The sequence below is a fragment of the Megachile rotundata genome, chromosome 15 (assembly GCF_050947335.1).
Source record: "Megachile rotundata isolate GNS110a chromosome 15, iyMegRotu1, whole genome shotgun sequence".
Lineage (NCBI taxonomy): Eukaryota > Metazoa > Arthropoda > Insecta > Hymenoptera > Megachilidae > Megachile > Megachile rotundata.
This window is the reverse complement of record NC_134997.1, coordinates 10,508,020-10,532,530: the sequence shown is the minus strand read 5'-3', so window position 1 is coordinate 10,532,530 and position 24,511 is coordinate 10,508,020. Positions and strand designations below refer to the sequence as shown.

General features: G+C 35.5%; 3 protein-coding genes and 1 long non-coding RNA gene across 9 annotated transcripts in view; 3 read left to right on the top strand and 1 right to left on the bottom strand.

Moving 5' to 3' along the window:
* The first annotated feature begins 188 nt into the window (after positions 1–188).
* Ppa (F-box and leucine rich repeat protein partner of paired) lies at positions 189–8,726 on the top strand. The gene has a single exon (XM_012282272.2). The coding sequence runs from the start codon at positions 1,431–1,433 to the stop codon at positions 2,901–2,903; it is 1,473 nt and encodes a 490-aa protein (XP_012137662.1). The 5' UTR covers positions 189–1,430; the 3' UTR covers positions 2,904–8,726.
* Positions 8,727–14,980: 6,254 nt separating this feature from the next.
* LOC105662113 (uncharacterized) overlaps positions 14,981–24,511 on the top strand; it is a 32,338-nt gene continuing 22,807 nt past the window's right edge. The window contains exon 1 of one of the 2 annotated variants that reach the window (XM_012282289.2): positions 14,981–15,218. In XM_012282289.2, the coding sequence (XP_012137679.2) occupies positions 15,155–15,218 (64 nt within the window). In that variant the 5' untranslated portion in view covers positions 14,981–15,154. The remainder of the gene's footprint in view (positions 15,219–24,511) is intronic. The other variant, XM_012282278.2, reaches the window with a different exon arrangement.
* LOC143265830 (uncharacterized) lies at positions 15,596–17,532 on the top strand. The gene is made up of 2 exons (XR_013040580.1): positions 15,596–16,272; positions 17,299–17,532. It is a non-coding gene; the product is annotated as an uncharacterized LOC143265830 (long non-coding RNA).
* LOC105662111 (uncharacterized) lies at positions 17,687–23,258 on the bottom strand. 5 transcript variants are annotated; one of them, XR_013040577.1, is made up of 3 exons: positions 22,786–23,052; positions 20,564–20,729; positions 17,917–19,075 (listed from the first exon to the last, which is right to left on the bottom strand). XR_013040577.1 is itself a non-coding variant. In XM_076540050.1 (3 exons), exons 1-2 carry the CDS (start codon positions 19,456–19,458, stop codon positions 18,827–18,829), a joined length of 327 nt encoding a protein of 108 aa, XP_076396165.1. In that variant the 5' UTR covers positions 19,459–19,702; the 3' UTR covers positions 17,923–18,724; positions 18,807–18,826. The 5 variants fall into 5 exon arrangements, 1 of the variants encoding a protein (XP_076396165.1); XM_076540050.1 differs by lacking the exons at positions 20,564–20,729; positions 22,786–23,052 and adding an exon at positions 19,381–19,702 and having other exon boundaries at positions 17,923–18,724; positions 18,807–19,075; XR_001095488.2 differs by lacking the exons at positions 20,564–20,729; positions 22,786–23,052 and adding an exon at positions 23,205–23,258 and having other exon boundaries at positions 17,687–19,075.

Here is a 24,511-nt window from a genome sequence, read left to right as displayed (position 1 = left end):
GATACAATTAAAACTATAACGACGCACATAACTTTTAACTAAAAAATAAATAAACTAAGAGTAAAACACAAAGTGCCATATACAATTAAATTTAGATAACGGTACCGTAAAAATTCTTTAATTCAAAATAAGAAAGCAGCAAATTACTTCTAGTCTTAGGATGGTTCTAAACTTAGTGGATGCGGATAAAAAAGAGTACCGAACAAGAAAAGAACGAACGAAGAATTTAAACGGATACGAATCCAAAGAAAAAAATGAAACGCACGAGAAAATTCAAGGAACAGTGGTAATCGCAACGTGGTTCGTAGTATACAATGCCGTCCCCCCACCTCTCGACGAAAACTTAAAAATGCCGCCGCAGCGCAACCCGAATCGATATTCGCCGACATAGTCACGTGACCTGAACCCTCGCGCGGTCGACCAATCAGCGACGCGCTAGCCTGAAGTTTACTCAAGCCCGTGTTACAGAACGACGACACGACATCTGACTTTAGGCAATTGGAACAACAGTTTGCGACTGGCAGCGCACCGGTCCACGTTTTGGCGATGTGTCGTTTCGAAGCCAGTTGCTCGAGTGATTCCATGACACATTTAACCGTTGAAAGGGTGAACACAACGAAGATAACACGATATATTCGCACGGTAAAGGGCCAACTTGGTGCTTGACACGATTCGCCCGTTTTCTGTCGTTGGTGCGCGTGCGAGTATCGTTCGTACATTCGTATCGCGTCTAAAAAGAAGTGATTAGTGCCGTTGAGAAGAAGAAAACTGATCGTAGTGTGCAAGAGAAAGAGGTGGGGCAAGAAATAGCAGAGAAAAAGAAAAAAGTATACTACATAACCTACAGAACGAACACACACAGAGGACACACACGCGCGCATGTGCGCGCGTGTGTGTATGTACCGTACTGTAGATGAATACATACACGTATTTATGCATATATAGAAAGAGACGAAGAAGAGAAGGGCGGTGTGAGGGAGGCTGAAGGTGGAAGGGAGGAAGTGAGCAAGTGAGTGAGTGAGCTAAGAGCGACGGAGAAGGCGATAAGCGCGTATTGGAAGAAGGGAAATAGGAATTAAAAAGATACGGTTGTGTTACATGCGCGACACGAGTGGTAAGACCCGCGTGGGATTAAAAGTCGCGAAACAAAACAATCCATAAACTTTCTCTCATTCGTTTCGTTGCTCGCTAATCGATCATCGATGATACATTTCATCGAACCAGCTCGTAGCTCGAACGAGAAATATCGTATCGTATTAACGTTCGAGCGTTGGATACGCTAGATCGTTGAGTAACAAAGAAACGGCAACGAACTACAAATCAGGAAATTAAAACTAAAGAGAAGAGAATGGAAGAGTTCGCGTAAATGGATAAGGAAAAATATCCAAAGTAGCGGTAGGGTAAAGAAGAGGTATTCAAACGCGGTGTATATGCGTGCACGCGTGTGCACCTATCCAGGCAACATGGACGAAAGTCAGCTGTTGATGACGGAACTTCCGGCCTTAACGCCGAGTCGGGGCACAACGTTGCTCCACCGTTCAGGGCACTATTACCAGTTGCACCAGCCGCACCTAGCGATCCCAACCTCGCAAAGTCAAGCCATCCTCTATAACTCCAGTACCACGCCGCATTATACCAGCGGTGCAACCAGCGTGCCGGCTTACGCGCAAGGCATCTCTTCGAGGCAGCAGCCTCAAGTAGCTCGCGGTGCTGTTACAACTAGCACCCACATCTCTTGTTTGTACCCAGAGATACTGGCTTTGATTTTCAGCTACCTCGAGGTCAGGGACAAAGGACGCGCTGCACAAGTGTGCACCGCGTGGAGGGACGCGGCGTATTACCGGTCCGTGTGGCGCGGGGTCGAGGCGAGGTTGCATTTAAGGAAGCAAGCGCCGGCGTTGTTCGCCAGTCTCGTGAGAAGAGGAGTGAAAAGGGTGCAGGTGTTGTCCCTTCGAAGGGGCCTCGGGGACGTTCTGAGAGGAGTGCCAAACTTGGAGGCGTTGAATCTATCCGGTTGCTACAACATCACCGACGCCGGACTGATCAACGCGTTCTGCCAGGAGTACTCGACCCTCACCGAACTGAATCTCTCGTTGTGCAAACAGGTCTCGGACATTTCCCTCGGTAGGATAGTGCAGTATTTAAAGAATCTCGAACATTTGGAGCTGGGAGGTTGCTGCAACATCACGAACACCGGCCTCTTGTGTATAGCGTGGAACCTGAAGAAGTTGAAGAGACTCGATCTAAGGAGTTGTTGGCAAGTGTCCGATCTGGGCATCGCGCATTTGGCCGGGGTTAATCGCGAGGCGGCAGGTGGCAACTTCGCGTTGGAACATTTGAGTCTTCAGGATTGCCAGCGGTTGAGCGACGAGGCTCTTAGGCACATATCCATCGGCCTGACCACTCTTAAGTCTATCAATCTCTCGTTCTGCGTTTGTATCACTGACTCTGGGGTGAAACACTTGGCCAAGATGTCCAGTTTGCGGGAACTGAATCTGAGGTCCTGCGACAATATCTCGGACATCGGTATGGCCTATCTCGCGGAAGGTGGCAGCAGGATATCTTCCTTGGACGTGTCCTTCTGCGACAAGATCGGTGATCAGGCGCTCGTCCACATCTCCCAGGGGTTATTTAATCTAAAATCCCTCTCGCTGTCCGCGTGTCAGATCAGCGACGAGGGTATTTGCAAGATCGCGAAGACGTTGCATGATCTGGAGACGTTGAATATCGGTCAGTGCAGCAGATTAACGGACAAGGGGTTGTACACGATCGCGGAGAGTATGAAGCATTTGAAATGCATCGATCTTTACGGATGCACCAGGATAAGTACCAATGGGTTGGAAAGGATTATGAAGTTGCCGCAGCTCAGTACGTTGAATCTTGGTCTTTGGCACGTGCGGTGATGGCTTTTTTAAACGAGAAACGATTAAAAAAAAACAGTGTATTACGACACGGCATATTTGCGTCCCTACTGTACTCTTGTTCGTACGAATGACGAAGGTGTTCCCTCGGTGCCTGCGGAACTTCGCCGGATACATAACGTGCCGATCGATCATTTTTCTTTTCTTTCTTTCTTTCTTTTTTTTCTTCTTCAATCAATGCCTCTCTCACTTTTCACGTTTTTATAAAATCGTCAAGGCCAGCTACGAAACGCCCTCCTTTCATTCGCTTTTTAGCCGCGACGCAAGTACCGTTCTAAACGTTCCTTTGGTTTTATAATCGTCATCGTTGACGATGCATTTTCTGGATACTAAATTTTCATGATTACGTAGAACGGGGTATATCGAATAGAGTTTGGTCTTTTTGAGTAGCGATGGGATCTAAGTTTGATTAAGTATGCAAGAAAAGACAAACGATACCTGCGAGTATAATTGAACATTGACGATAGGTTTGTACCTTTTACAAGTACTCGTAGGAATATAAGAGACGCAGGTGTAATCGAGCTTTGATCAGGTGCATTAGCAAGATGATAGACCTCCTTGAAATTGTACTTATATTTTATAAGTATCTGCTTGAATTCTATCCTAATTTATCCACATAACTCGACTACCTTATAGAATAAATCATCAAAGTATTTGAACTTGATCTCATCACTAATCTTGATGCCAGGTCACTGTCCTCACTAATTTCACTTATACATTTTTAATTCTAAAATTGCGCCAGCTGACATACCTAGAAATACATTAGCTATGATTTAGGTATTCTATGCACAATTATTACAAGAATTGTCTACGTTTTTTTATACATTCCCTTGATCACAGAGATGACCAAAATTTTTTACGTTTCTATTACCTTTTAAATCTTCGTATTCAGAAATGGCAATATTGATCTGCTGTGGCGTATATCAATATTATTCAAATCGATCATATACCCCGTTTTACATAATTACCTAAAACATTGTTTCCAACGCTTCGTTCATCGTCCACGTTCGTCAAAGAATATTTTCAAGCAACAACGAATTTATTATCTTTTTTCTTGTCGATGATAATCTTCAGGGCTGGTACGAGGCAAATTTGCCCTCGAAAAATTCATCACAAATTTTGCGGGGCTCTACGTACAGTATTTTATGTGTATCAGTACTCGTCGAGCGATGCTTGGAGTTTTAAGTTTGAAGCATTTTAAATTTTAAGTAGTTCAAGTTTAACACATTTCAAGCTTGAAGTATTGAAGCAATTGAGCTTTAAAACGATAGAAGCAATACAAATTCGACTGATTTTAAATTTAAAGCAATTCAAATATGCCTTTCAAGTTCAACGCTATTGAGGCGTTGCAAATTAGAAGCAAGTTCAAGTTTGAAGCTATTAAGCATTGTAATTCAAGTTTAAAAAGATTGAAAGTAATTGAAGTTGTTTGATGCATATGAAGTATTTAGAGTTTAATTTTTCAGATTTGAAGCTTCTCGTTCTTCAAATCCACCGAACTTAAAACATCCCGTGTTCGAAGCATTCGAAGCTTGAAACGTACACATAAATACGTATCTTTTGGCCACGCTGAATTTTGCATCCAGCTCTGCAAATGTTTCTCGCCGGCCCTGGTATTCTTCAAGATTGAAGTAGACTCGTGTGATGTGTTTGTGCTTTCTTTATGCTTTTTCAACGCGCAAATAAGCAGAACGGAAGGTGTGTGTGTGTGTGTCGAGCTGCTGTTTCTTTACTCGTTGTAACAACTGTGCTCTTGTACACGCGATATTCCGTTGTAAATCTTTGTCCTTAGTCAGCATCGCGACCGATTTAGCCAAAGTATCGTTCCATCGTTTACAAAGTATATAATTGTGCATGAGACCAATTGGTTGCAAAACGTTCGTTTTATCATTCGAGTAACGACGGTTCTAGAGACTCATGGTGGCCCGTGAGTGGGATAAAATGAACCCGTTTGTATCTTTCTATCATCTTTTATCATTTAACCTTTGGTAGAAGTTGTTCAAGTCTTCCCACTAAAAATTCAGTAAAATAGATTAGTTCAATGTGCTTTATTACACTGAGATATCTGTCTTAAAATTCATAACATTTGTTTCTGTAAAAAGAAAAAAGTGCTTGATACATTGCATACATATCTATGGCAATTTTAACATATCATTTATATTCATTATTGTTGCAAACATAAATACAAAGCAGTTGCCATGTTTCTAAATTGTTATTGCCTTACGCTATATTTTTTGGCCTACAGCCTATAAATTTATTTACCGTACAATGTAGTGCATATAAATTTGAACATATTTACAGTATAAATAAACTGGCAACTTTTTTTAATATAAATTTATGATATCAGAACGCAAATTTATTTATAGTAAAATCACGCTAAAATTTATAATCTAAAATTATGATATAAATAATTTCATGTATAATATATACCTTTTGTTAAGAAATGTAGGTGACAATTGTCCCAGTCACGGGTCTCCGAGTACTAGAATACGAGTTACATGTTAATTTTATGTTTTCTTCAATAATATTTTGGTTATTTAACCTTTCTGTTCTTATTATAATTATATACTTGATTTTCGATTGATCTCTATATATACGAACAGCCTGTTAAGTTTAATGTACAAGGAACGTAAGGTTTTAGTAGAAAATTCGTCTTACGTTTCTGTTTCTTTTTTTCCATTCACGTGCCTTTTATACGAGACCATTGGATTTGTTGCTTAATCAAAGAACTTTTCTTTCGCCGACTTCATAATTATTAGGTTGGTGCATATGAAATGTCGTTTTTCCGCCGTAAAATTCCGTAACTTAGTTCTGGAAAAAAATTAAATTAATAACAGTATTAATTAATTTTCCTGTTTTAATCGAACGCAACAATAGACTAACGATTTTCAATTCATTTCTATAAAAAGTTTAGATACTCACCTCTGTGGAATATTAATAATTTTTCAAGTTTAATTAACCGATTTTTTGTACGTATTTTAAACAATACGTTCGGTGCCATTAGTGGCTCATGACGTTTATCGAGAGCATGGTTTTAATTAAACGAGAAGTTACTTTGAAACAAATTGGTGAAAAAGCGAGATGAAGTTTGCTTCTAATTTTTCCTTTTATGATATTCGCCATAGGTTCTACGTTTCATTAATATTCAGCATGTTAATTAAAGTTCAAAAACTAATTTTATACATATGCGGATCCTGAGATTCCGCGGAACGTAAGTTGCGAACCGCTGTCAGAGGACTACCATAAACATTTAGGTTATGGTTATGTTATTAAAGCGGAAAGTAGCATCTTTTAAATACGACATTTGATGTGCACCAACCTGATATCTCGTACGTTAATACCAAAGAAAATACGGAGGTTAGAACAACAGGATCGTGTTTAATTAGTTTCTTCCGAACATTATTAATCCTCGCAATACTAAGAGAGTGGTACTTCATGTCTGCCATGTTGCTATTATTAAATTCCCGCGAAAATAAGTAATGTTAAAAACTATTCATTTTTAAAACTCATTAAAGTGTTTATTTCACTTCTGAAACTTTCTTTAATTTTAATAGAATGCTTTTTTAATATAAAATAGTGTATTTTCATTATAATTGTAAGAATTTATTCAGTGAGCATAAAGTACTCTCTCTTGGCCACAGTTCGATGTTTATAACCACCAAATTTTTGACTAAAAATTTCGATTAAAATCACGTTATTAAATTCGGTTTATTTAACACAAATTTAATATCAATTTTATTATTATAATTTCTTGTGCTGACAGTTTATGCAACTAATCAAAATGTCAAAGTATTGCGAGAGTTAACTTACTTTGATGCGAGATTGTAGACAGGGAAGATCGTTATTGTTTGTTGGTTAACAAAAATCGTTGTTCTTTTTTTTCTCCCTGATGAAGCGTAAGTGTTCGATTGTGGTGTATTGTAATCGAAAGGATGTTATTAATGATGTGCGATTCTAATAAGTTCCGCGTGTTGACATTGGCGTAACTAGAAACTTTATCTGGGGTGGGAAATTCCCTACCATTCCACTTACTATTCTCCATTACCAACATAGTGCAACCAAATTCTTTTTTATTAAATACATTTTTACACATAACCTATAAATTTTATTAGTTTAATATATTATAATAAATTTGTTTAGTTTTTTTTAATGTTATTGGAATTATTTCAAGAATTTGTTATAAGTTTAGATTTTATTTCTCAAGACAAAAATTTTATCGTGCAGATATTTTCTCAATTTATAAATTTAGAAGTGCAGAGCTGTAGAGATATATATTTTGTAATTTTTAAATTTTCAAGGATAAAAATTTGAAAAAGAAATTAATATTTTCAAGTATTTTAATAATTTTGAAGGAGTAAATTTCGAATTTGGGAGGGACCCACTCTGATCCTCAACTAGTTACGCCCATGCACGTTGTACGATACTAATCGACACGACTGTACATAGAAGCGATATAACAGACGTTCTATTTTATGCAAATTATACGAGAACCATGCATCTTTGTTTTAAAGATTGCAGTAACGTATGTAGATAGACAAAGGGAATGAAAGATTGACGAAAATTAAATCGAAATATATGTAAATTGCATTGAATGCATTTGATCGCGAAAGAAACATGTTAACGAAATTGTTTTTCTGTTTCATTCAGAAATTTATAAATTCGCGCCATTTTTTAAATGTACACTCGGTTGTCTTTCCTATCAAAAATTAGTTCCAAATTATTTTACAAACTTGTTTGACAATTTTCAAAGCTTTTAAATATTTTCAAAGTCACTTTGAAAGATGTAGTTTAACTTTTGATAAAATTTTTTGAAAATTCCAAAGATAATTTTTGGAAAATTTGTAGATTGATGGAAGCTGCTTTTAAATATTTTCAAAGTTACTTTGAAAGATGTGGTTTGAATTTAGATAAAATTTTTTGAAAATTCCAAAGATAAATTTTGGAAAATTTGCAAATTAATGGAAGGCTGCGAATGTACATAAAATATCAGTGTATCGCTGATTTTCTTTCAGTATTGATCAATGTTCAGACTGAAAGTGCTGCTTTATTTCTCTATTTTCGTCTGATTCTGTTTGATTGCGACGGGTATAACGTTTTATTAAACAATTATTGTTTTCGCTTTGTTGAAAGATGTATTTTGTTATACGATATAATATACGAAGGACATAAGCAATGCACACTGAAAAAGTTTCGATAACATTCGATTAGAATTTCTTAAATGTATTTATTATTATTACTATTATTTTTATAGTATGTTTGTAACTATTTTCTAGATCGAATTATACTTTGTACATAACATTTTTACGAGTTAAGTGTTGACATACTGTTCTTACTTGATAGTATTAATTAAAAGGAGGAATTAGTAAAAATATAAGTAAACAAATTATAAAACACTTATGGAAGGAGAGTGTCGTCAAATTAAAAGATGAAATTATTTTTTTCAGTAACATAATGTTTCTAACTTTCATTTCAATTCTTTTTTTTAGTACAATTTCTGTAAGTGTTTGATATTAAAATCAAAGCTCCGTTTTTTTTTGTCAAAATAATTTTCATCGGCTTTTCTTCTTATTTTGTGCGTTCCACAAAAAAAAGTTCCGCACGTTTGATCCACGGAAGAGCGCATGAGTTTCTACGTTGAAGCATTTTCTCTGTGATAAAAAAAAGAAATAATAGTTAATAATTAATGCGATTATATACGTTATGTACAAGATGATGTAAAAATCGAATTTCTTACTTTCCACGAAGGAAACAAAATAAAAGAAAATGTTGGAACTTGTGTAATAAATTAATATGGAGTTTTATTTATTTTATGTTTTTCTCTTTTTGCAATTGGCCTTTCTTTCGATATTTTTTAGATTATGTATTTTTAAACGTTATTTTATATATTTTTAAAGACACATGCTTAAAAATTAGATAGTTACATTAAATATAATTATATTAAAATTTGACGGAAAGAGCAGACACAAAAATATAGATCGAAAATGGGGTTCAAATTCAAAATGGCGTCTAAGCGCCAAATTCAAAGCGTTAAATCATACGTTTTGCTCGATTACTCGTTCATTTTGGACCTTCATATCGAAATTTGTCAAATTAATACTGTACAGTGAGTTCATTAACTTCATTTTCTACGAATGTTCATTAAATTAGCCATCGCGTTTTGATTAAAATCCATATTTCACTAGGATCCATTATTACCCTGTTACATTTCACTTATACTATTTTAAATCCTGAGAACATAACTTTTTACATTAAATTTTAGCTCAAACCTTTTGTATTTAATAATCAATTATTTTCTTCAAGTCATAATTATTTTAATAGTGAAACTTAATTTTAATAACGAAAGCATTAGTTTTTATCTTAAGTATATTTGCTGCTTTGTGGTTCTTCTATCATCTTGCAGTTATTTATTATTTTAGCTACATTTTTCATTCTAGAAATTTTAATAAGAAAAAAATATTTTCTTAACGATTCACTTAATTTTAAAACAATATAAATTCGAATTATATTGCATATGACATAAGTTACTTCCAGCACTGCCAAAAATTTGGGACAATTATACGAAACATTTTGATACAAAAACGAAAGGAGAATAAATTGATAAATATACTTTCGAACGATAGTGGAATTTCAATTCAAAGTCCTGTCGTTGCATGAATTTCATTCAGTCTAATAATAGCGATTATATCAACACTTGTCCGCATTCTTTTTGTTTTATTTCATAATTTTCCTGCTGAGTGACGAAGGTAGAAAAATAGAGGCAATAATTTATACCCTTTGATACGTATTTTCAAACGTGCCTTACTTTCGAGTCATTATTGTTAATTAAAATTATTTTTATTACTGATGGTGCATTCATCTGAATATTAAATATTTCAAAAGTAATTCTTACATTTATTTATCGTTAACTTTTTTGACTGTTCGTATTTTTGTATGGATATGTTCTCTTTTTAATGTAATTTGCTTATTCATTTTTTATAACATGTTTCAAATTTTATAATTGTATAATTTGTTAAATAATGTAGCTTAAGAAAAATTTGGACAAGCTTAAGATAGTAACAGTTTATTTTTTAATTTAATGTTTCAATTGAAGCTCTTATAATTTTAACGATATCCTTGTTTTCATCGTGGTGCGAGGTTGAAAATCCAAGATGGCCCTTTTCTTTAACTGACGAGAAACTCATAAAATTGAAAAATGATCTGTATAACAGTTTCGTTCATCTTTCAAGCACTTCGAAAACTAGGAAAGTAACATTTTTTTATTTTTCCAAGTCTGCAAAACGTTAAAGATAATCGAACATAGGAAATAGCATAAAGGAAGCACAATCTTAAAAGACGAGATATACTGAACACATAAATAAGCTCAATTCAGACAAAAATGAAAATATTAAAGTAGTAAAACGTTTCTCTCTATTTTTCAGACTTACGAATGCTTGTAACCAAAATTCCCATTGTTCAAACAATTGTTTAGGATTTGTACATTTTTTGTATTGTTTTCGGGTTTTTTAATTGGCTTCACGTCCGGCCATTGTGATAGCCATTTCATGACGAGTTAGCCAAATCTGTACAAACGAAACTGAGAGAACAGTTTATACACGGTATAAAAAATCTCGCCTCACTGTAACTTATAATAATTAAAATCGACAACCTTCCGAAAATTAACGTAAAACGATACAGCGAGGTGAAATTATTTTGAATTACGATCATCAGACGGTTATTACCTGTACAATGAACGAAGCTATTTACTTTATACACGTATACATGGCGTGTTTATGATAAGATAAGAATTCAAATCGAATTTCTCAACGGTACGTATTTGTCACGGTGTGATCAAGAAATTATTCGTACCTCCATCGCTCGAGAACACTGTAATTACGAAGGGAAAATAATATACAAGTTCTGTTAAGCAAATCGAGAAACGCTTCTAATTATGGATCAATTACATATCGTTATAATCTTAACACTAGAAAAGAGAAAATGATCTTCGGTTCTACCCTCGTGTTCATATTTTAGTATCTGTGAGATTTTTGCACGAGAAGGTCTTTAACGTGAGTTATTCGATGTACAGGGTGTTGCAAAAAATTATCACGTTGATTATACAAGAAATAGAATACTATTTCAGTTATTTTTAAATGAATTTAATTTATTTTTCCAACAAAAAGTTGCTTCATTTTTTGACATGTTTGGGGGTGATTTTTGAAACACCCTGAATAGCCGAACGTTTCAAAGCTAATGATTATTATTATTTCTTTATTGTGTTTTCATAAAATTGACTGAGTTAATATTTTCGCACGATGTAATATCGAAATGTGACCCAATGAAAATTTCAGACGAGCAATTGTATATTGAGTATTTGAAGTCGATGCTTATTGACAAGAATGAAGTATTGTCAATGCTAAGATAGCTTGAGATATTGAAAACCCTGGAACAATGATAGTATATTTATATTGATCGTCTGACGTAAGAAAAAAAGAGACTTTAACGCGTGGACTGTCATGGTAACCAGCGTTGATTCAGTCAAATAATATTTCTGAGTGTCTGAAAAGCAAGCTAAGACTAAAATGTTAATTCTTATTAATAATTTGTTATATTGTTTCATTTTTAATTATCATTTTATAGTAATAGTAAAGTTATTGCAAGAGTAATAGTACTTCACTGCTACTGAAGTTGTAATACAGGGTGTGTCACAGCTATTGGTCCCTGAAATGGTAGCTGATGTTATTCTGAATAAGATTTCCCTTTGCAAAAGTGAGGTGTGAAGCTTTGTTTTTGAATTATTAAGGAAAAAGACGGACTAATCAGAGCGAGAGATTATGCATGCGGAGACGCGAGAGCGGCAGCTTTGGATAATGCGTAATTATCCAACGCGTGGTAATCCAACGCGTAGTAATGCAACGCGTAGTAACCCAGCGTGTGAATATCCTACGCGTAGTATCCAGCGCCTGGATATTCAGCGCGTAGTAATACAACGCGTGGTAATTCGACGCGTAGTAATGCAATGCGTGGTAATTTCAGCGCGTAGTAATCCAATGCGTAGTAATCCAACGCGTAGTAATTCAACGCATAGTACTCCAACGTGTAGTAACCCAGCGTGTGAATATCCAACGCGTAGTAATCCAGCGCGTGGATATTCAACGCGTAGTAATCCAATGCGTAGTAATACAACGCGTGGTAATTCTACGCGTAGTAGTGCAATGCGTGGTAATTCTACGCGTAGTAATGCAACGTGTGATAATCCAATGCCTAGTAATCCAACGCGTGGTAATTCAACGCGTAGTAATTCAGCGCGTAGTATCCCAGCGTGCGAATATCCAACGCGTAGTAATCCAGCGCGTAGATATTCAGCGCGTAGTAATCCAACGCGTAGTAATACAACGCGTGGTAATTCTACGCGTAGGAATCTAACGCGTGGAAATCTAACGCGTAGTTAACCAACGCGTAGTAATGCAACGCGTGATAATTCTACGCATACTAATGCAACGTGTGGTAATCTAACGCGTAGCAATCAGAGCGCGAGGATTACGCGCGCTCAGCCATTAGGCTCGAAGCTGTCGCTCTCGCGTCTGCGCATGCGCAATCCTCGCTCTCTGATTGGTCCGCGTTTTTCCTTAATAATTCAAAAACGAAGCTTCCTACCTCATTTTTGCAAAGGGAAATCTTATTCAGAATAACGTCAGCTACCTCCCATTTCAAGGACCACCAGTTGTGAGACACCCTGTATTGCTAACATTAGAACAGTACTGAATTGTGATAATTTGCATCAATTTTCAATATTCAATTACCACGTACCCTCTATATATTAAAGAAAATGATACAATAATGTGCATCTATTAAAAAATAAGTGTCCTAAAACTGAACTTCTTAAAATTCTTTAAAATCTTCTAAAATAATTTTGCAACGAAATTAATGACATTTTCATGCCAGTCAACGCGTTACATCGATAAAATTGTCATCGTTCATTTCAACATTTATTCAGAATGTAAAAAGAGGGTAGAAGGTAACGGGCAAAAGGGGTGAACACCAAAAAAGAACAACGACGCCGTTGTGAAACTGGAACGAGAGGAAGTACAGGGACTACTGTAAATCGAAATGTCTCAACGTATCAAGCTATTTTCGTTTTCTTACCGTTGTATAAGCTTTTACATGTATAGAACCGAACGACGGATCAGAGAGTGTCTTTTCGGCGCGCCGAATTCAAAAGCTACTCATTTAGATGTTAGATAGAATTATACGAAATCAAGTTTATGCGTGATGACTGTTATTTAAATTTTCTGTTGGGACGTTGCGTGCTGTGCGATTTATTTCTATATAAATGAAATTTGTGTTTCGATATTTTTTTACTCGCGTGACCTTACTCTCTCATTACACTCTCAATATTTTGTTTTTTACACTTTTAATATTTTCAATATTTTTACCTTTGGATGTTATGCTAAATTTTCCTTGTACAATTTATTTGTCGAAAATATTTATTTATATCTCGAGTACGAAATGAAAATTTCCTTTCAGTATATAATTTAGAATAATTTGCAGTTTGCAATATATAAAAGAAAGTTCGAAATATTTTTAACGAGTCCAAAATTAGAGAATCTAATACGAATTTCGTTCCGAATCTGCAGCACGCAGCGTATCGAATGAATGAACCGAATGAAAATTAGTTAAATTAATTTTCACTTAACTGTGATCCTGTTCCATTCTTTAAGGGAGAATTTTCAAATTGCGTTCTAATTCAAAGCATTCCATTACCTGTATAAATATAGACAAGGGCCAATGGAAATTATATTGTAGTTGACAATACAAACGGAGATAAACACGAAATTCAATATATTTGCATCTCCTTGGCTCGAACGAAAGAAAACACTATTTTAATGTTCGATAAAAGTTTTCGTTTTCTACGTTTATTGATTTTACCTCGATAATCGTAGGTAGGGAGTAGAAAAGAATTGCAGTGTTCGATGCAAGAATTGTCTCAAAATTTCCTTCTTCATGTAATTATTTTTATAATTAATTCATATAATTATATTCTCTGCATATATTTTAAACTGCTTTGCTGTATTTTCAAAAATGAGGTTATAGCAAATTTTGTGAATCAACAATTTAATTGAAATTAATTTTTAATATTTGTCTATGGTTATTTTATTTATGGTATAAATATTAAGCTATTGTTTAAAAATGATTTTCGTGGAGAAAATTCTTGCATCAAACAGTATAATAATTCGTATCCTATTGAAGGGTAAAAAAGAAGAAAGCGTAAAAAAATATTCGACTATCGTAGTTGGTTGTATGTAATAAGGAAATAATGTGTATCTACACAGGAGAAGAGGAATTCGGCCTGCTGATCGCCTCCGTCCGTATCGCACTTTGTAATTATGTACTGTAAATATTCAACGGCGAATATGTTAGCGAATACACGCGCATTGTGTGATTGTAAATATCGAACATGAAAGAAATGTTTGTTAAATATAGAATACGTTAAGTTTTTCAAAAATCGATTGTCTCTTTCCTTGCATCCTTTCCTCTTTCATTTAACAACGGACATCGCCAAAGGTAAGATTCGAATAAAAAATTAAAAAATATTTTCGACTTGTTATAATTTGATCTTCATAAAAATAAATACCTTATTTTTAATATCTTTTATTTTTATTTTTAGTTTGAATTATTTTTTATTTTTAGTTTAAATTATTTTTTACTTTTAGTTTTAATTATTTTTTATTTTTAGTTTTAATTATTTTTTTGTAGCTATTGCATCAATCCGATATATTGATTTGATTTGTCTTTTTTAAAGTCTACAACAACGAGCGTCTAAATAAAATTTTAGTATCCATTCGTAGTTAAGACACGTAGAAGTAATATCCATAACATTTTAAGCGTTGAATAGAATGCACGTGCACAATAGAATAGAAAAAACAAAATTGGCAAAGATAACTGTAAAGTCCGGTTTGTAACATTTAATTGCTTAGAAATTTGAAAAATGAAACTTCCGCGCGCCGAATACCGTGTACAGTTGTGCGCATGCGCGTGGGAGGTGCAACAGCGAAACATACGAAAACTGGCAGATGAAAATGTACGTCGACGTTTCTGCGAATTTTTTCTCTATTTAATTTATTATTTCGTGTAAGATATTAAACCTTCTAAACTTTCACAATGAAAATTAATACACAGGTAAAAGTGATTGTGAAAATGTTAGGAAGCCACGTTTACAGAGTTTGAGATTTTAAGAATTTCTAACCTCCTACAGGATGAATAAAATGCGTAGGTATACGGACACGTGCAGAAACGCAGTGAAATATAGGATTGAGGAAGGTATGTTTATTTTAGAATTTTAAATATTCTAACCTATGCGCTGAATGCGTAATGTACGCATGTGCGAACGATACACGCGTGTAGAAACTGGGGAAAAGCAGTAAAAGCGGATAGAAAGTTTCGTCCCAAATTTCTGTACCTTTTCAAGCTTCCGAGTGACAAAATTTTAAAGACGAAATTTCTAATGGACAAGTAAAAAATTCCTACATTCGTAAATCTACAAAGTTACAAACTTCGAAATATTTCAATATCAACGTTTCTAAGGTCGAAAGCTATTTCAGATTTATCCCAGAAAACCATGAAACGATGCCTTCCTCCCACACCGCCATTTTCCCTAGAGAAGCCTACCGTTCCTGTGCGTCGCGTATGGGGTAAGAAACCATAAGACAAGCAAATAGCTATCCACAGCGGAAAAGTACTTACCGTAACGTTATTCGTTCATAGAAAGGTGGTGAAAAGTACGTAGTATAAGGGAGGAAATGTAAAGAGTTTCTGTCGGTGATACGAGGCTACCTGAGGAGGGACAAATCCTTGGTGCCGCGTGTGATTAAGTTCTTTTCACAGAGTCATGGAACCCGAATCAAACGAAAGGAAAGAAAGAAAAGAAAAGAAAGGAAAAAAGAAGGAGAGGGCGAGAGAGAGAGATCCGACGTAGGAAGGAAAGATGCAGGGCTTGGGTTCCTCGGGAGAGGTATTGTGCACATTCTCCGAGACAAAAGCACGGGGTACAGTGCGGTGTGGGACAAGGTATCGGGTGATGGTTGGCCAGACCTGGCCTGACGCTGGTCGGGCCGGGATGAGAAGCAGAGGGCAAAAGGGAAACGCACAGACATTCATCGCGGTGCAGGGCGCTCCAGGGCGGGCAAGTAAACGGATTCGCCTGAATGTAGGAAACTACCTGAATACCTTCGTCAGTCCTCTCGTTCTCGTCTCGTCTTTCTAAACTATCGTACACACGAATATGAATCTCGTTTCTTCCTTTTTCTTCGCCGCCCGCTCGATATACTCTAAATTCCTCCGTAAACGCAGACATTCAAATTACTTAGTAATTTCGGTAATTATCGCTGGATTCTGGTTAATGTTAGGTTATGAAACCTCTGCATTCTCCTGTTTTTTTTTTTTTAATATTTAATTTTATTGAACTGTAACTATAGGGTGTCGAGAAAATGTTTATATATATTATATATTATACGGTAGACAAAAGTGGGGCTAAGTTATTATATTGGTTTTTTTTTTAACATTGTCAATATTTAAGATGTTCATTTCTTCTACAATTTTTAGATTTAATTAAATTCATATTTAGGACATTGTTATATTACATTGTAAGCTAAAATAATTTTATGAGATCAAACTTCAGTTTATAATTTAGTTATCAATGTTGTCTATAGTCTATAATATGTAACAGTATATTGTAATCAGATATATTATAATATATTTTAGACTGAAGTTCTAGTTTAAAAAGATTAAATATTTTAAAACAGGAATAATAATATGTAGGATTGAATCTACTGTATGCAAGCTAGGATTGAGATAACTAGATAGTTTAGATAATAAGAGCCCATAATATCTTCTTTGTTCGAATAACAGAAGCTCATGTTTCATCAAGTGAAATTCAACCATGAAATTTCAATATATTTTTTTTACTTCATGTTTAAGCTTACATCAACCTTATTGGTTATTAGCAACCCCCATATCAGATGTTCCTTGCAATATGGTTTACAATATACATATTCATAATGTGTATGCACATACTCATATGCATGTGCATATAATTATAAAAAATTTATATATTAAATGTTATATTACAATATTTAATATTTAATATAATGTATAATGGATATTACAGTAATTTATAATTCATATATTAAATAACTTGAAAGCAAAATTATGACTTAAAATTTATGCTGAAGATTATTGAATAATACATCACATTTCAATTTAATAATCGAATATTATTTAATGAAAGGTCTAGACTATTCTTCGTTAAAATGCCACGGTTAATTATGAAAATGAGTATAATCATTAAAAATATTTTCTCTTCGCTGCAAAATTTTATCTCTCTTTTTTTTCTCTTCTTTAGAAACGAACATTTAGTTCTGTCATTCAGAATCAAAAAGGTTGGACAGTGTATAGCGGTATCAGGCTTCTCGGAACGAACTCAATACCGAGAGTTTTCGAGGTTGTTTGAAAAGGGACAATCTAGAAGGATGCCTTGAGGGATAAAGGGGCGTGGTAGCGCAGGACGAGGAAAAAAATATAAAAAAAACCTGTCTATGTAAAAATCTCTGCTTCGAAATCCATAATCTTCCCTAAATTTTTTCACTTTTTCAATAACAGACGATTCAACCATTTATTCTATAATTACATATTAAAATTCAATTTCATGCTACAAACTATCTGTTCATTCGTAATATCGAATATTGAATATATAATGAAATTTTAATTAAAAGAACATTTTTTTTAATTAACGGTACAATGTTAAAAAGAAGCCAAAGACAATTTTAAAATATTGAAATGAACATCTGACACAGGGAGGGATACAAAGGTTAATATTAATTTAATTTATAAATTGAAAATCAACAAACAGTATTTAGTAATAATGTATGTTTCAATTGCAATGAAGCTTCAAATTTTGCAAGACATTTTTAAAAAGTTAATGAGAACAGTAGAGCTTAATATTCATAGGGGACACTTATTTAAAAATTCTCATATATCCATATTTTTTAATTTCAAAATCTTCAGATATAATTCCTGTGTATAAAAATTTTAATTTTCAACATTCTAAATTTGGAATAGATAAAAAATACAGAAGTTTAAATGTTCAAACCCCTAAATTTGATAATTAATATTGTGGAGGCTTCCCCTACTTCTTCCACATAATCCTACGTTGGTGCCATTTTATTCTATATTCTTATCCCCCATAAGACATTGCACCATGGGTGAAGCTGCCTGTAGATAGGAATAAAGTGTCATTACGATACACGGAAGAAACAAGTTTTCGCTGAATACAATTGAAAAATGATGAATAAACGTAGGAATTCTTTCGGCGAACGTTTCGCGTCATTGTCGTCCAGCAACAAACGACGCATGGCGCATCAATGCAGGTGGGTTGTACAAGTGTTTTAAAGAATTCCGTCGACGAAACTCGTCTTCTTTCAACTTTTAGTCGGTCCGAGCTAGTCATACCCCGATCCTGCGAGCGCAACTCTTCTCTTTCCCGGGTCTACAGATTTCTACTTCGCGTTGGTAGGTTAGATACCTCTTTTTGCTTCATTGTATGTTCGTCAGTACGTTTTTGTGCACATCTTTTCCACTCCCCCGGTCCCTCCCTCGAGCCGCCCTCTCTTCGGCTCACCCTGTGCCCGAGCGCTCGCTTTTTCCTATTTTTTAACATTTTCTTTTCTTCAATGCCTTAAAATGCAAAAATAAACGAGACCTCGCCGACCGCCATGGAATTGACCATCCGCAAACGTTCCGCCATTTTCCAACAATTTTCTCGCGGCGCCCTAAAAATGAAACATATCTCTGAGAATGGCGGGGGCATCGGGCGCCATCGAATCAGAGAGAAAAGATTTTTTTTCGAGTAACCTGCAAATTCCGGCCGCTATTTATTCGAAGGGATGCGTGGACAATACGAAAGCGGCCGGTAGCTCAGAGCCATCGTCTCTGCACGTTCGGCTATCTTTCTCCTCGTCTCTCCCACTGGCTGTCCTCTTTACTCTATCTCCTTCATTCTCTCTCGTTCTCTCTTTCGGTTCGGGTTCTCTCGCTCTCTCGTCGGCCGCGGCTTTCGCTCGTGCCGCGGCTCTCTTTGTCTCTCGAACGACGGGCCGCTTTGCTATTGACCGGTCCTGTCCCTGTAAAATAAACGATTTTTACTGTTCGAGAAAATTCGGGGTTCCTTCGACTCTGCAGTCGTCGTCCGATTGATAAGAATTTTTGCTCCGATATATTCGCGTTGTATAAGCAGAAATTTGACGAGTGGAAAAAATGGAGATGCGGTAGCGCCGGTCAAAATTTTCTCGAGCGTCAGGCGTCTCTGTTTAGCGGGAAGCCCCCTGTCCCCCCGCACTGTTCTCCCCCCACCACGTCACTTCCTCTCTTTCTCCTTCTTGCTCCCCCTCCTTCTCTGTCTCGTGCGCGCGCGCGCCCCTTAACTCACACTCCACCTACGACTCCTCTTCTCACCCTCCCGCTCTATCGCATTCTCTCTTTCGCACGTTTGCTCGCTCGCTTCCATTCTCCCACTCCCGGTCGCTTTATTCGTCGTGAAACTTTTTATGTTGTATATATTAAAGGGAACGTATCAACCGGCTTTCCGTTAAAGCGGATATCGTCAAATTAAAGGAATATCGCCGCGGCCGCGGGACTAACGTTGCCACTTGCGACTTCCGCTGTTTACGCGAGTGTAACCAGCGTCTGCGTGAGCTTCTCTGTTGCTCTAACTGGCACCGCTCTAACTCCTGCGTATACTTTGAAACCCTTAAGGGCCCGGCAGGTGAAAGTGCCACGACGAGCCTGCGAGACTTCGTTTCTTTCCTTATCTTTCGCCTCCTCCCTTCTCCGCTTTTTCTTTCCCTTTCTTTCTTCGATAGTGCTCTTCCATCTTTGTCTCGCGACGGATAAACGCTCGGGTAAAAGGGTTAACCGATTTTGGGAGGAACGAGTCCCTTCTTTGTCGTACATTAAAATAGCGCTTTTTTATTTTATGTTGTACGGTAGGACATTTTTAGTGAAGGGCAAATGGGGAAATTGATCTAGGGTTTTTTATAGGGTGAAGGTATCTTTTGTCTAGGTACCTTGTTGAGTACAGTCAGTATGGCACTGATCTAAGGAAACGGGCAATATAGTGAGAGAGAGTATAGGGAATTTATTTGTTGTAGTCATTACTAGGGAAATGGCGAATGTTACTAGGAATGACAAGTACCGAATAATAGTAATTTGGAAAATTGAAGTTTTCAAAATTTCAAAATTTTTAGTTTAAGATTTTAAAAATTTTAAAATTATGCAATTTTGGATTTTTGGACAATTGGAATTTACAAGCTTAGAATTTTGAAAATTTGAAAATTTTTGAATTTAAGAAATTAAAAATGTAAATTTTAATAAATCTACAAATTTAAAAATTTTAAAATTTTAGAAATGAATAATAATTATCATTGCAAACGCTTTTTAAAATTATTAGAAACATAAACAAAATAGTGTATGCTCTAAAAGTGTACACTTTGTACAAATTTGGTTGCAATGAAACAATAAAATCATATATATAGGTTATTTTAGAAATTTCATTTAATTTTTCAAAAAATGGGATCAGAGAAATAACGTTGGTCCCACTTCTGCTAGCTTACCCTTCCTTCGATGGGGGTGAATGCCAGAGCGATGTTCTACCATCCCCCTTAAATATCCCCGCCTATAATTTAGTCTCGTTTCGGTCCATAGATGTTTCAAATTAAAAGAAAAGGGTACAGGGTGCGAGGGATATTCGCAAAATGCAGAGAAACAATTTGCAGACTACTAAAAGCAATAAAGACAGAATACGTGTTACAATTTCCTTCTACTTCTGTTACGTAATTTCTACTATATTGATGGCCATATTACATATTTGTATATTTTTATATTTTCAAATTGTGCAGTATTCAAATTTACTAATTTTTTAATTTTATAAATTTTTTAATTTTTTAATAGTTATTAATTAATTATAGTACGGGGCGTTACCACTTAAATTTAGAGAACATAGTCCATCCCAGAAGGTCCTAGTTACCAACGCTTTCAAAGATCAATAATATATTAATTAAACGTAATCCAATTTCTGCAATTCAACGTGTACGACTCAAGCCATCTATTATTCCTTTCAAATTTCCCGCTACAATTTTTCAAACCGATTTTATTTAAAAATTCATAGCGGAGTATTAGTCCGTTAAAAATGCTAGCAACATTTCATTAAAAATTCTCCGTCGAACCAAAATAACCGATCGATTTTGCAGGTAATGTAACCCTATATATTATCTTCGAACGGTGCACGAGGGTGCCTTGAGATTTTCAATTGAATGCGTCACAGGACGTCCTTCTGGTCTTGGCGTACGTTCTCCCTAGCCTATACCGTAGCTCGCGAAATAACTGACCCATTAGCTTGCGGAAAATATTTTCCACAATTATTCCTGTATAATTATCGCGATCATCTCAATCGTGTACGGAAAATAGTTGCCCAAACGCGTCTTTTCAGAGAGAAATTTACATTTTCTGAAGATTCTTTACTGGTCAAGAACCCGTCGTACCGGGAGCGCACGGGACAAATATATTCCCACGATTCGAACAAACATCGCGAGCGGAAAATGTTTTGTCCGAAGAGGCATGGTTTCCTGCAACCGGTACCGCCATCTAACGCGGTCCGATCGAAATTTCGCGTAGTCAGAAAATCTGATAGAAGTTCGTCGATGACAGTGGCGAACGATTTTCTTTGTTTTAATCGCGTTTACAGAAATGATAAGCGTTTCGACGTTTCGGAGCCGCGGTCATTATTTTGCCGGCCCACCGTACGTATGGTATATTAGGATTAAAGTGGATCTCGCGTTGTGCTCCGTTCCTAGTATAAAGGGAATGCCACGATATTAAACTCCGCAAAGCTACAGTGTCCCATACGCCGATATCTTCGATACTGCATCCTTTCTGGTCACTATTGGACTCCCATTCCCACTATCACCACCACCCACCATCGCCCACTCACTGCCACTGTTACCCCCACTGTTCTACTGCTTTTGTTAGTACAGTAGGATACACGTATTCAGATCCCGTATCTGCGGTTTCACTTATCCGCGTTTCGAAGAAACTACACTGTTAATAATAATCTTGCGAAATGTTCATATTTTAAATTCATATTATTAGAGGACCTGCCAGATCTGGAAATGTCATTTGGAAACTTAGCAACTCTCACTTTGGGTTTTTATGATTTGGAATATTGTAATGTAACAATTCTAAAAATTTGGAAATTTGAATTAGGTATTTTGAAATATTTGAACTCTTGAATTTGGAAATTTAGAACTTTGAGGCTTCTTTTAAAGAGAATGTTTCAAAAATTTTGTAATTTTAGACTTTGGGTCTGAAGAAAATAAATTTTATTTTCAATAAAAATTGAAGAAGGAATTTTTTAGCTGATTCTGAAATATTTGAACGGATAAACTTCAATGTGGAAATGGATACACGGTTATTAATTAACACAAGAATTAAACATAATCAACCCCTTTAATGATGCGTATGCAATGTAACCGATAGTCGATGGAACAAAGAAAATTAAAACAAGAGGTTGTTACTAAATGAAACTAATTCAGAACATTAATTACTTGATGTTATTCAAGATCCATTTATTCTACAATATCCTATATTCTTTGACTAATAACAATTTATGTATATTTAAAATAACCTGTAAATTACTTAATTATTATTTAATTATAATTTGGTTGAAATAATTTATGTTATAAAAATTATAGAAATTACTAAAAGAAAAATAGTACCAACTAAAAAATTCCACTATCACAAAACTAAGTTAACCTTACAATGTACAATTAAAACTAACCTCTTTTCATGTTGCAAAATATCCGGGCCCATTATAATTTCCAAATTTTCAGAAGTTTAATATAAATTCGAAAGTTGTAAGTGTTAGTAAAATCTTTGACAAGTATTCTTGAAGTTGAGAAGTCCATTTGGAAAATGATTCGTAGATGTACATCTGGTTTTGACTGAATTACATTCGACGAGTTCATATATCATATACATTTCTGCCATTTGCAGATTCGGCTACTCATTCGTAATCACTCTGCAAATTAATGCAAGTGCTTGTATCAAGAGTATGAACTGACCTAACTCATATATCATGGATATGCATCGAACATTGCATTAGTTTGCAGTTTGTATCATATTAAATGGGTAATTTCGAAACATAGCAGGTGTATAATATAATTTTATGACATAAAAGTAACGCAAGGTGACATTTACGGCGTATTACAGTGATCCTCGTGGGACTGTTCGGGAAGCGTTCCGCCATACTGATCTAAACCGGATGTCATCTCGGCTGGCGGTAAATTTAAATGTGTTCTAATGAAATTTTATTTTTATTATTAAGTTTATTATTATTATTACTAGTTTTTTAGTATTATTAATTATATTTTTATTATTAACAAAATCGTCCAAAATATAATTGATTATGAGATCAATTTTGCAATTGAAAATTAAAAATATTTTCAAATATTGATTTGGACTTGCTTGGATCAATGTTCAATTATTTTTACATATATAAATTAGGACAATAATTGTACTTATTAGAAGTTCCTAAATATTCAAATATTCACATTTCTCAATTTCCTACTTTCTAAATCCCCAAATTTCTAAAGCCTCAAATCTCTAAATCCCTAAATCCCTAAATCCCTAAATCCCCAATCCAAAATCTACCTATTCTAAAATTATAAAATCCCCACATTCTCAAATTCTGAACTTTCTAAATCCCTAAATCCCCAACTCTCCATATTCTAAAATTAAAAAATTCCTAGATTCTCAAGTTTTCAACTTCCTAAGTCCCCAAATCCTCAAATCCCCAAATTCAAAAATCCCCAAATCCAAAAATCCCCAAACCCTCATCCCAAATCCCCAAATCATAAAATTTCCAGTTCCCAAATTTCATATTCCTAAAATTTTATTTCCAAACCTGCCATATCCCATAGTTCCCAAGTTCCCGTGTGCCACATGGTCACATGCACAACCCATAATTACGTAAGTGAAGCTCCCAGCAAAAATCCCACGATATTTTCGGGCGTTCTTTGTTTTATTAAAATCGTTGCTTGAGTGACCAGCGTTACCAGCTTTTCCCCTATGTACACGCGTTTTGGCAAAAAAAAAAAACGTATAGAGTATCCACGGATTGGCTTACATGCCACCTGTAGCACGACGCCAGCAGGGGAATGCGGTCGACTCGATCGCGGCGATATCGCGCTTAAAGGTCGGGAAGGGATTCATCAATAAAGTTTACTATTTTTCCGATATCGCTTTTCCAATTCTATAAATCGTCGTGTGCAGAGGCTCGCGTATAGGTGGTAGGCGGCAGAGGTCAGTTATGAATGGGCTACGTCGGTTGACGTTAATCTGCCACTTGGTCTCTCTTTTATCCAAGTCTCCACGCTCTCCCGTTTCCACGCTCCACCCCTCGCCCAATTGTTTCGTTCGCGAAAAAGAGAGAAGGAACAAAAAAATCACGACGCTACTCTACGCGGATATACGGACAGCAGCTTTGACGAAAAAAAAAGGAAAGA

Bases quoted from the DNA above. Each gene is read 5' to 3' on its own strand.
- Ppa (XM_012282272.2), top strand. From the start codon at position 1,431: ATGCGTGCACGCGTGTGCACCTATCCAGGCAACATGGACGAAAGTCAG.
- LOC105662111 (XM_076540050.1), bottom strand. From the start codon at position 19,458: ATGGAAGCGAGCGAGCAAACGTGCGAAAGAGAGAATGCGATAGAGCGG. The intron at 19,076-19,380 runs GTGAGTTAAGGG...TTTATTTTACAG, and splicing joins AGAGGAGTCGTAGGTGGAGT to GGACAGGACCGGTCAATAGC.